The sequence below is a fragment of the Paramormyrops kingsleyae genome, chromosome 17, assembly GCF_048594095.1.
Source record: "Paramormyrops kingsleyae isolate MSU_618 chromosome 17, PKINGS_0.4, whole genome shotgun sequence".
NCBI lineage: Eukaryota > Metazoa > Chordata > Actinopteri > Osteoglossiformes > Mormyridae > Paramormyrops > Paramormyrops kingsleyae.
The window spans coordinates 12,310,617-12,321,920 of record NC_132813.1 but is presented as its reverse complement, the minus strand read 5'-3'; the positions used below and the strand labels follow the sequence as shown (position 1 = coordinate 12,321,920).

Here is an 11,304-nt window from a genome sequence, read left to right as displayed (position 1 = left end):
ATCAGCTGTATTAATACATGATATTAGAATGGATTACTTTTATTGTGAAAAATAAAGAAAAATCAGCCAGCAGTAACAACGGAGGAGATAAAGTGACGGTAGTGCAAAAGATAATAGTACAAAAAAACATGGCAGTATGAAGTATGACACAGCCAGCAGAAGAAACAAGATTGATTCTTGCGGGTTCAGCAAGGCAACAGCTCTCAGACAGTTCCTTATTCTTGAGATGTGGGCCTGGATAGTTCTGTGCCATTTGCCTGATAGCAAAAGGGTAAGTAGTTTTTATAGGGGCGTGTGTGGTCTTTGACATTGCTGGTTGCTCTGCGAAGGCAATGTGTCGGATGTTTTCTAGGGAGGGGGGCTAAGGTACAATGATTTTTTGTACAGTGTTGGTGACGTGCTTTAGTGATTTCCTGTCAGCAGCAGAGCAACTGGTAAATCACACAGGCATGCAGTGTAACTATATAGGCTTTTAGTGGTGCTGCAGTAAAAGTTTACCAGTAATCTGTCCATACTATCATACTGGCCTTTCTGAGGGATCGCAGGAAGTATAGGGACTACTGTGCTTTAACTTAGAACCGACGGTCCACTTGAGATCACTTGAAACGTAGATGCCTAGGAATATTAAACTGGGCACTCTCTCCACATAGTCTCTTTCTATAAACAGAGATGTGTGATTATTATTGCATCGCTGGAAGTCCATGATTAGTTCTTCTGTTTAACTTGTTTTAAGAGTAAGACTGTTATCTTAGCAGCAGCCCTGGTTCTGTACTTCGTCCCTGCAGTCTGCTTCATTGTTATCAGAGATCAGACCAATCATACACTGGTATTATTAACTCTTGAATAACCTAGTTGTTAATTGTGTCACACATGCACATGTAAAACGTGCATCATTACACGTTAACGTTCATCACACCAATTGGTTATACCCGGTACAGTTTGTTTTGAACAATATGGTGCTTAGGTTTCTTGTTAAAGAAAATAACAGCAGTATCGTCTGGCTGTCCCCTAAACGTTGTCTTGTTATGCCTCGAGATAACGAGGTGCAACTACTTTTTAAACGATTACCTGCCCACATAGATGACTATACTTCGCAGGTGATGAGGAATTTGAAACGTTTACAATATTTTACGATGAACAGAAACTACTTCCGTTAGGCAGCCAAAACCATGAAACTTCCGGTTAAAAGTTTCCAATATAAAAGTCCTAATATTGCTTGCACCCTAAATGTTCGTAAACATTATATAAATTGTGTACAATATATATATAAAATACATAATTTCTGATGAAATATTGTGTACGATGCTTTTATGTATTGACTGTAAACAATTAAAATATTAATTACATTAGTATTATTGAGACTTTTATTTAACAAAGTATGACACCGGAAAGAATTGTTGGTAGCAACAATACACGCAAAGCAAATGCGCCATTTCTTAGGATCAGCTTTTAGAAGTAGAGCAGTTGGCTGTTTTGCGGCTTGTACATTTTATTATTTCTCAGACTTTTTTTTTTTTTTTTTTTGCTTGTTCTATTTTGCGTTTTGTTACTTCGTTAGTTGTGCTTGAAGGTGGGAAAGAGGTTGCGTGCCTAAAACAATACTGAGGAAGTGAAAGCCGAGCAGTATGGCATCGCAACAAATGAATCAGCCCGTTGGAGTCCAACCCGGGACAACATTGCAGCAGCAGCAGCAACAACAACAACAACAACAGCAGCAGCAACAACAGCAACAACAGCAGCAGCAGCACCAACAGCTCAACCAACAGCAAGACTTTGACCCCGTTCACCGTTTCAAAATGCTTATACCACAATTAAAAGAAAGTCTTCAGGTAAAAAGTTGTTTGTAGATCTTTGAAATCGAATTCAAGGTAGCCTTACAAGATATCGATCGGCTTGGCCAGTTATTGTGCTTTTCACCTTAACTACTGCAGTACTAATTTCTAATCTCCATTGAATATAGAGAAAATCCAAAATTTGGGCTAATATGGTTAAGTGGCTAAATTTATTGAGAAAAATCTTTAAGACCTGCTATAACTTCGTGTAACTGTTGGAGGGAAACAGTTCTGAAAGGTCTTATGTTCTATTTCTCCATTATTTTACAATAGGGGAAACTGCTATCAGTATACATTTCAAAGTATATATGACCTTTTTGGGCTTAAGTGCCATTGGTCAGTCTCTCCTTTTAATATATCAGACATGATTCAATGGCGCCTGTCCCAGGCAGCATAGGGCACAAGCCAGGGGTACGTTCTGGATCACATACATGCATTTTACAATGACATTACTTAGCAGTTTAATTTGTCCAAAGTGTTGTACAATTGAAGCAGAAAGTACATAAGAGAGCCAGCTGCCACTCAGGTGCTGCTAGCTGAGCTTTCACTGTGTGACCAGTAACAAGTGTAAGTTAGTTTTGGAAAGAGATCTATATGAAACCCTGCCAAAGCCTAGCCTCTGCACTTATTATTATCTCTGCACTACTTACTTCTTATCTCTGCACTATTTATTTACTGCTTGTTTGCACCTTGCACGCCCTGTTACTATAATGTTAAGTGCACTGTTACTATATGTTGCATCGGGGCCATGGAGAAACGTTGTTTCATCACTATTTGTACATGTATGAAGCTGCTGATGACAAAGTAACCTTGAACCTTGAGAGAAGCAAATCAAAACATCATGAGGACTTGGTTCCTACTAGACAAGTTTATTACATACGAATAGAGAACCCATTGTTGCTAAGTAAGATGTTGTTTCACCACTGAGGAAGCAAATGGGTTATGGAGGAATGACCAGGTGGCATTGGCTTGCTGGCCATAGAGGGTTTGATGGAACATGTGCTCACTATGGCCATCTTAGAGGCACGATTTAGCCTGGTTGCTTGTATTTTGAGAGGGAACGCTGTATTTCACATGAGAACATGCAGACTCTTCTCACTGAGAGTGGAGCCGGAATTTGAAACCTCAATCCAAAAGTTGTGTGCAAGACTCTGTTAAACAAATGGGTCTTAATTTCATAGGTCGTCAGATTTATAAAGTGATATTAAGTTGAAATTCTAATATATATTTTTCTTCTTTGTAGAATGTTATGAGCATAGCATCACTGAATTTTGCACACAATACAGCAATTGACAATGGCATGTAAGTACAGCACAATGTTCAACTTGTAGCATTCTTATAGGTAATAACTGGTGTCATTGATACCATCATTGATATTCAGAATGTCTTATTCCAGCAAGAGTAGTGATACTGCCGTGCAGCGATTTGACAAGAGCCTGGAAGAGTTCTATGCCCTCTGTGACCAATTGGAGCTGTGTCTGGTAAGTTGGACTGTATAATCTATATTTTTATTTATTTAGTTGCCTATTATAGTATTATAGCTGTTTTATAGTTGGCTTTATAAATAAAGTCACATAAAAGCTGTTAAAGTTGTTGGTATAATATGGATATAAACATAAGAAATGCATAGTAACCCACAGAAAAAAGAAAAGAAATTTGACTGTGCTGGGAAACATTAAATACTAAGATCCAAATGCTGCATTTCCATTTATGTTTTCATGCTCAGTGCTCCAGCATTGTTTAATTATGCTGAGTTTTTCTCTCTGATGTTATTTTCCCTCCAGCGGCTCGCGTACGAGTGCCTGTCTCAGAGCATCGACAGTGCCAAGCATTCTCCAAACCTCGTCCCTACTGCAACCAAGCCTGACACAGTACAGACTGAAAGCCTGTCGTACTCTCAGTACCTCAGTATGATCAAGTCCCAGATATCCTGTGCCAAAGACATCCACAACGCCCTCCTTGAATGCTCTAAGAAGATTGCAGGCAAAAGCCAAACACAAGGACTCCTGTAAAAACATTTTTTTTTTGTCTCGAAATAAAAACGCATAAATTTGTTCTGGTTTTGTATATTTTGGTTGCTAAATTATGAAATTTGAATATCACATTTTAATTGTGTAATAAATAATAAAGTTTAACCTTGGCATCTAGAAGTATTATCCATTATCTCTTACTACAAGAGGAGTGTTGCTGAAGGAAAGGTCAGCATAAGCCTCTGCCACCTTCCCAAAGCTCAGGTTAATCCTGATAGTTAATGTAACCCTGTCTTCATTTGTTTTCTACCATGTAATGTCTGGTGCAGTGTATCTTGTGGCGTATGTCCATTGTGAATCCTTCAGAGGTAAAGATTTCCTAGTACACATCTGTAAACATTATTTTGCAGATAGACGAATAGTCAGTAGAAGAATTTGTTACCACTCTACAATAAGGCTCCCTCTTTCCACTCTTTACTAAGTGGTAGTAAATCATTAATAAAAAGAAAACTAACTTGTTTAAAATTGCCTTAATAATTTACAAAGTGGTACAACCTAATTAATAACCAGATTATAAACCATTCATAAACCCTTTATAAGGGTAGCCTTATTGTAAAGTGGCACCAAATTCTTATAGGGTTCTGTAAGAAAATTATACCCACAGAAACAGGGTTCTGTGGGTATAATTTAAAACTGGGGGAAAAAAATGTAAAATATAATTTGTGACAGTAATGGAAATGAAAGTACATTTACATTTTTTAAGATTTAACTGTTAGTTTCTTACTACTAATTTTAAGCTTTTTCTAAAACAAAAGTGACGAGGAGGAGGAGAGTTTCCTGTTCAGATATTCTACCACCAGGACCAAGGATGGAAAACAAGACTTTTCAACTTCAATTTTTGACCAAGATAAGCTAATTGAAACAAGAATCAGATGTGAAAACCAGTTGCTCAGTTGATCAGGGGCCCAGCCATGCCAAAAGGAACTAATCCCACAGACTGTAATTGGTAATATAAGATCTTTAGCCAATTTCTCAGTGGCTCCTGCCTTTAACCCACTGAGAGCTCACCCATAGTTATTCCTGCCACCCTTCAAAGACGACCACCTGGCTACAGCTCCTTTTATCCAGGGCACCAGCCCTTGTCTGCTTCTGACGATGTGCTTGATGACATATAGGAATGCATATAGGAACAGCAGGTTTTCAGTATGCAGCCCCACCAATATATGGCCAAATTTCATATTGTTGAAGTTATTTAAATAGAATGAACTGGGTGAATTTAGGAGGGACACGTCTGTGATGCAAGGATGGTAGGGCTCTGTTGGGCTTATTAGTTTGTTGTGTTTTAAAGGTTAGTTTGAGTTTTGATAGTTAGTAATGGGGTGTTTATATGGATGAGAAGACACTGTACTGGAGCACCTAGTCATAATTTGCATGTATCATTTTATACCATAATGATTATTAATTTTAATTTATATGTTGTCATGTTTACTTCTTTTGAAACTCAGGAAAATAAGATTTTTATATGGAGCGGAATTTGTACTTCAGATATTTGTATATAAGGGCAATTGATCAGCCCCTAACAAATGCAATTGATGGGTTACACGATACAATTCTGTGCTTATATATATGAACTGCCTGGTCTTCACATAAAGCAGCACAGCCACAACATTTTCTCAGACCCTCCCCATCTTGCGGGTCGCATCCAGCTCAGTGATCATACCTGCTTATCCTGTCTTTGGAAGGGTCTTTATCGTGCAGTACTGATAAGGATGAAGATCCGCACCTCACAAGGCATTATCTCTCTTCCTGCTGTCTTCACTGCTTGTACAACCACTTCAATGGTCTCCGATATCACCTCCGGGCCGTTTACACATGGATTCTAAAAATCTATTATTCTGTTGTAAATCTGATTGTATCTTGGTATGTCTTGATAATGTGACAACTATGTCTCCAGAAAGAATCACCTTAAAGGGTCACTGCAATAAAAATGTAAAAATAAAAGCTTGTACTGTGTCCGTTTTGCTTTTGTTTTTCCAGTTTTTACCCAAATTGGAATCTCTAATTAACCCATTTCACTCGTTTCCCTGTCGATACACAACATGTTGCCGCAGCAGTTTATGACAGCAAAATTGCTGAAAGCCACGATGACGGAGGCCTCAGGATCTCCTAAGAATGTGGCAGCCTGAGTATGCAAGTATGTGCTCTCCTCATATGGAGCAGCACGAGTGGTAACGCCGTACTCCAGGCTAAGTGCATAATTTTAACCCGCTGGTGTCTATACATTTCCAGTGAGTAAGTAGACATAGCCTTACATGAGCAAAACGCCGAAAAATCAAAGTAAGAGGCATTCAGAGTATTCACTTCAGAGGTGCAAGCAGTCATCCCCGCAAAGAAAAATGACAAGGTGCGCAGTCACAGGAATCAGTCGGGATACTCACTTTTGGTTGTATGACTGTATTACCACCATTTGCAGAAAATCCATTTCAGAAGTGGGACACACACACAGACAGCAAATTTAGACATGATAATATAATCTCAATCCACGTCCAGCAAATTTGATCCATTTTTCAAAGAAAATTTTGAGAGCTGGAATATACTGGCTTGGCATGAGAGCAGAAGATTGGCACTCAGAATAAGTGTGCAAGCAGAGCAACAGGAGAGTTTTACACAAACAACAAAATTTCCTGCATGATTCAAGCCCACAGAACATTACTACAAACTAACTGGCTGGCCTGGTTCCTAACGGGAAACAACCAACCAACTGTTTGTTTACATATGAATGAACTGCTATGTTACAAAAGTAACCGCTACTTGAAACAACAAGTTTCAACTAAACAGAAGTTATCTTATATACTTAGACATGCTTAGGTCAAAATATCATTATTTGCTGGCATGATTTTTAAACCTAAATGTAAAGAAAACATTTCTGCATCTTATGAAGCCAGAAGTTTAATTTATGGAATTATCCCAGATGCACCAGGTCACTGAAATGAATACATCCGAAACTGTGGATTACAGCTTGGGAGAATCTTCGGTGACTGTGGACTGCGGTTCCTCGTTGTGACATAAGAACCCTTAGGTCTGTTAGTCTTAGGGTCAGATGCAGAAAACCTCAAGCACACTTTGTGAAGAGTGTTCAAAGCCATGTTCTAGAGGGACACAGGCGTGGGGATTTTCAGTGTTTGCGTTATTATTTATGACACTTATCTCACTCAGCCCTCTGTTAAAGTGACAAGCGTGCTGGGAGAAGTGAATCACTGAGGGCTCAGAAAAAGTGTCTCCGATATGGACGAGTGACCCTCCTGAACCTTTTATCCTCTCACTGCCACCTCCGTCTCGTTCCCCCATCTTTTATCAGGTCTCCATTTGTCTTGGGCCTTCTACTCTGAAGAGACAAAATAATAATAATGAATAAGTTTAATTTTTAACCAGGGGCCCAGTTTGGTAGGATATGAACGAAGAAACATGTAAAATGAATTTTAAATAAAGAATTGAGGTTACTAGATTATTATATTGTTCAAGCATTTTACCAACGACAAGCATGGATTTTTTTTTTAAGCTTCAAGGGTATTTTTTGCAATAAGAACCGTTCTTACCTCCCTAGCATGTAGAGCATGTGACTTGGGTCATCAGCAAATATTCTGCAAGGAAAAGACCATAAATCAGGACTTGTTCAGCAATATTTACCATTCGTCTTTTCCATTAGTCACTCCATCTATTCTACATGTAATATACCAGTACAGGAATAAAACTAACATGCAGAATCAGGGGACCTGCCTCACTCAAGCTTTGACAATAATAAATACGAGAAATGACTCCCTATGTAACAATCCATGTAATTACTATGGAAAAACTATAGTACGCCAACTAAATTATACTGATATATACTATATACACATAGTACTATGCAAAACTCTTACACCCCCAATGAAAATTATGTTTAATGCTACAGTGGGTATAATGCCTAAGAACCTTTATTGAAATTGTAGGCTTGTCCACATCAGAAAAACCTACAATTTCAATAAGGATGTGGAGACTCTATGTTCAGTCTAGCCAGCATGTTGCCGTTTGTTTATACATTCATGTAGTCAATAGCCACAGTTATGAATGTAAAAATACATATAGTGTACAGTTGTAGAAAAGCAACTTAGCAGCACCGTAATACATAAAACCAAAATGAAACATAAGGATTTCATAACGACACTGGACAACAGTAGAAAACAACACTGTTAAAATGCATTTTTTTTATTTATCGATTAAACAGAATATGAATGTTTTATAACCTTACAGGGAAATTTAGTTCAAGCTGATGATGTATAGTGTGGAATGCCGTTTCCCTTTAAATTACGCACACTTGATCAAAAAGAAAATCATATTTGGTACCTTCATTTCTAGAGCTTCTTCATATACAGGATGTAAGTGGTCTTACTAACGAAGCACTGATTCAGTTTTCTGGGGACGTAACATTCACCGTGGTTTTCTTTGCCGCGTAATTTCTTACCCATCTCCCCAAGGATAGAAGACACGGTCCTGGTAAAAGTTGCAGAGGAAAAGCCAGACGCTTATGGTCTCCATCCAGAAGATGACAAAGAGGAACCAAACAGAAGAGAGCAGGAAAAGCTCACACACCATGCTGAAGCAGTGTAGAGAGACCTCAGTGTCTCTTACTGGAGCAGAGGGTGTCAAGTCTGCAGAGAGACGGAATACAGCTCATAAAAAATCAATGTACTTACTACTTTGGTCACAGTGTATTTTTTTTTTTTTAAATAGAGAAACAATGACCTAGAACACAATAAAACCAGTATGATTTTCAGGATTTAACTACTAAACTAAACTTTACTATTCCTTTTTTATTACACTTTTACTTTATCTCTTAGTGCTTTTCACTCATTTTAATATTGGATTGTACACCTTGCATCTGACTAATAAAACCCTTGAATCCCTGAAGGCTACATTTTTATACAAAAATATGTACCTACTATATTTGTTTTCCTTGTCTAGAATTCATTCATTGTATACCTACGACATTGCGGTATACAGGTTTTTTTGTAAAACAAACAAACTTCTGTTTGTAGTCTATTGTACTGATCTGTTATTTACTGCAGACACATTATAATTTGTATCAGGAAAGTCAAATATTGGTGAAGTTTAAACAGTTTAAAAGCCCCAATTTTGATATTTATCAAGGACACACAAGTATATGACGCCTAATTATACTTGAATTCATCAGTTATCCTTTGCAAAAATAGGTACATCCTGCTAAAATTTTCAAATGTTGCTGGATTAGAAACAAACCTTTTTGTCCAGGTACTATTTTTATTGCAAAGTGACATGGCCAAGCAGAAAAAATTCTACCCTGCAGATATTAGAAACAGCAGCCAAAACAGAACTGCTGACGTAAGATCCTGTGATCTGGTAGCTCAAAGTGCACAAGCAAATGAATTCAGCCATACAGGGACAACCACACTCCTGGCCTTAACCTGAGCACCAGTCATTAACTGTAACTTAGATTACTAAATAACATGACTTCAAGATTCTCTAAAGGCATATGTTTCAGTTTCTGATTTCTCTTTCAATTTCTTCAAAATATCTTTGACATCCTACAAAACATACCAAAAACAACATAGACTGCTTATCTATTTTATCACCCAGAGTGATCGCATTTCTTACCCTTGATAAGTCTCATCTTTTTTGGAAAAAAATAAAGTAGTCATTTTTATAATAATTTAAAAAAAAAAAAAAAAGAAACACTTTTTTGTGTAGGAGTCACTTTAGAATTACTTGGCAGTTCTTGACATTTAAGTTTACATAAACTGCTCACGGGCAAGTCTGACATTTGTTTTCTGTCAAATGGAACCGCACCCTTGCAGTACGTATGAAGTCTGCACATCTTCCATGTGTTACCCAGATTTCCTTCTACATTCCAAAACTATAAGGTCAGTCTACAATTTGCCCAGAGTGTGGGAGTGTGGCGTGCCCTACAGTGTACTGCCATCCTGTTCAGGAGACTCTTCTCTGCCATGAGCTCTGTAATTTTTGGGATATATCCCAGAGTTCCCCCAATGACCCTCCACTGGTTAGCTAGTATGAAAATGGATTGATGGATGGATGGATGGATCACGTATAAATGCAAATCATTCTGTCCCACAACCCTGACCAGGAAGTGGTTAGAAGACAGATGGACGTCATTCTGGAATATGAGCCTCTGCTCATCATAGTTCTCGGTGTACGTCGTTTCCTCTGAACTCCATTCACGCTAAATATCACTGTATATCAAATTTATAAAGGTGAAGTGGTTTATGTCATTGGCATTCCAGCAAAAACGGTCTGCCAGTCAGCCTAGAGTTTCTAAGGTCCTGTTGGCTATAATCATCCATACATCATCCCACCGTATATACAAAAACTTCAGGCTTATTATGCACTTTCTTAAACCACCATTTAAAAAAAGACCACTAATGCGTTATCACACAACAAACTAAGAACTATGGCGTCTAAGTAAACATATAAATCGTAAACATACACACTGAATATTTATTATACCTGCATTACGCCAATGTAAGACACGTCCCTGTGAGCTCCGTGGACCACAGCTTTCTATGCCGTTTTGTCACTACGTTAGAGATATGGATCAATTTTGCTGCCAAACTAGTTTTCAACAATTTTTCATCCAGCTATTTTTTTATATTATGACGAAATATTATTTTAGCGACCAACCTCACAAGACCTACGAGTTAACTTCACTAGGCTAGAAGCTAAGAAGTGGTCACAGTCCCATTTCAGCCTTGAACATGATTCTTACATGCTACATAATGAACCAATATTTTTCGGTATTTACCAAGGGTGTAAGCTTAAATGCAATTTATTTTATGTTGCCGATCTATCAGCCAGTGCCTAATACCATACGCTGACCATTCGGGATCAGGTATCCTATCTAAATAATAAGACTTACTCCTCATTTATTATGCCATTTAGAAAAATAAAAATGACATTCTTACCGACTGAGAATCTGAAATGATTTAGTTTTGTCCCAGGAGACGCGGCCTTCTTACATGAGAGACAACGCTTTCGTTACATGGTACATTAGAAACATGCAATAATCAAAATCAAAAAGAAAAGAAAAATACTAAAGAATCTAACAATAGAACCTTTGGGTATCATTTGAAAAACGTTACCATAAGACCAATAACACTTGAAAAGAAAGACAAAAACAATGTGGTTTTTATGCAATACAGAGGCGGACTGCCCTAGCGGGGAGGAAAAACACACAGTACTTTACCGCTAGAGGGCGATATAAAGGTCGCAGGAAATGAGAAACGCTTCCTGAGGTTAACTATACAATTAGCTATACAACTTCACACTGAAAATGCTCAAGGGCAATGTACTGAAGGGAAGACATCAAAGTCATACAACACATTAAGTACTTTTTCACTCAGACATTAGATTTTCCATCAAGCATTACGATAATTAAAACTTCAAGTTATCTCTGATAGTATTAATTTTTT

At 37.8% G+C, this 11,304-nt stretch overlaps 1 protein-coding gene and 1 long non-coding RNA gene across 3 annotated transcripts; one reads left to right on the top strand and one right to left on the bottom strand.

Annotated features, from left to right (window-relative positions):
* The first annotated feature begins 1,422 nt into the window (after positions 1–1,422).
* On the top strand, positions 1,423–3,982 carry med29 (mediator complex subunit 29). 2 transcript variants are annotated; one of them, XM_023839428.2, is made up of 4 exons: positions 1,423–1,829; positions 3,076–3,134; positions 3,229–3,313; positions 3,617–3,982. In XM_023839428.2, the coding sequence occupies exons 1-4, from the start codon at positions 1,626–1,628 to the stop codon at positions 3,842–3,844; spliced, it is 576 nt and encodes a 191-aa protein (XP_023695196.1). In that variant the 5' UTR covers positions 1,423–1,625; the 3' UTR covers positions 3,845–3,982. The 2 variants fall into 2 exon arrangements, with proteins under 2 accessions (XP_023695196.1, XP_023695195.1); XM_023839427.2 differs by having other exon boundaries at positions 1,424–1,829; positions 3,214–3,313.
* A 2,258-nt stretch (positions 3,983–6,240) lies between these two features.
* Positions 6,241–11,096, bottom strand: LOC111858049 (uncharacterized). Its single transcript, XR_002841499.2, has 4 exons — positions 10,798–11,096; positions 8,304–8,490; positions 7,399–7,443; positions 6,241–7,187 (listed from the first exon to the last, which is right to left on the bottom strand). It is a non-coding gene; the product is annotated as an uncharacterized lncRNA (long non-coding RNA).
* Between the last annotated feature and the right edge of the window lie 208 nt (positions 11,097–11,304).

What these genes read in the sequence shown, in the direction of transcription:
- med29 (XM_023839427.2), top strand. Translation starts at nt 1,626, where the DNA reads ATGGCATCGCAACAAATGAATCAGCCCGTTGGAGTCCAACCCGGGACA. An exon ending in AATTAAAAGAAAGTCTTCAG is followed by an intron (nt 1,830 to 3,075) that starts GTAAAAAGTTGT and finishes TCTTCTTTGTAG; the next exon opens with AATGTTATGAGCATAGCATC. An exon ending in ACAGCAATTGACAATGGCAT is followed by an intron (nt 3,135 to 3,213) that starts GTAAGTACAGCA and finishes ATTGATATTCAG; the next exon opens with AATGTCTTATTCCAGCAAGA.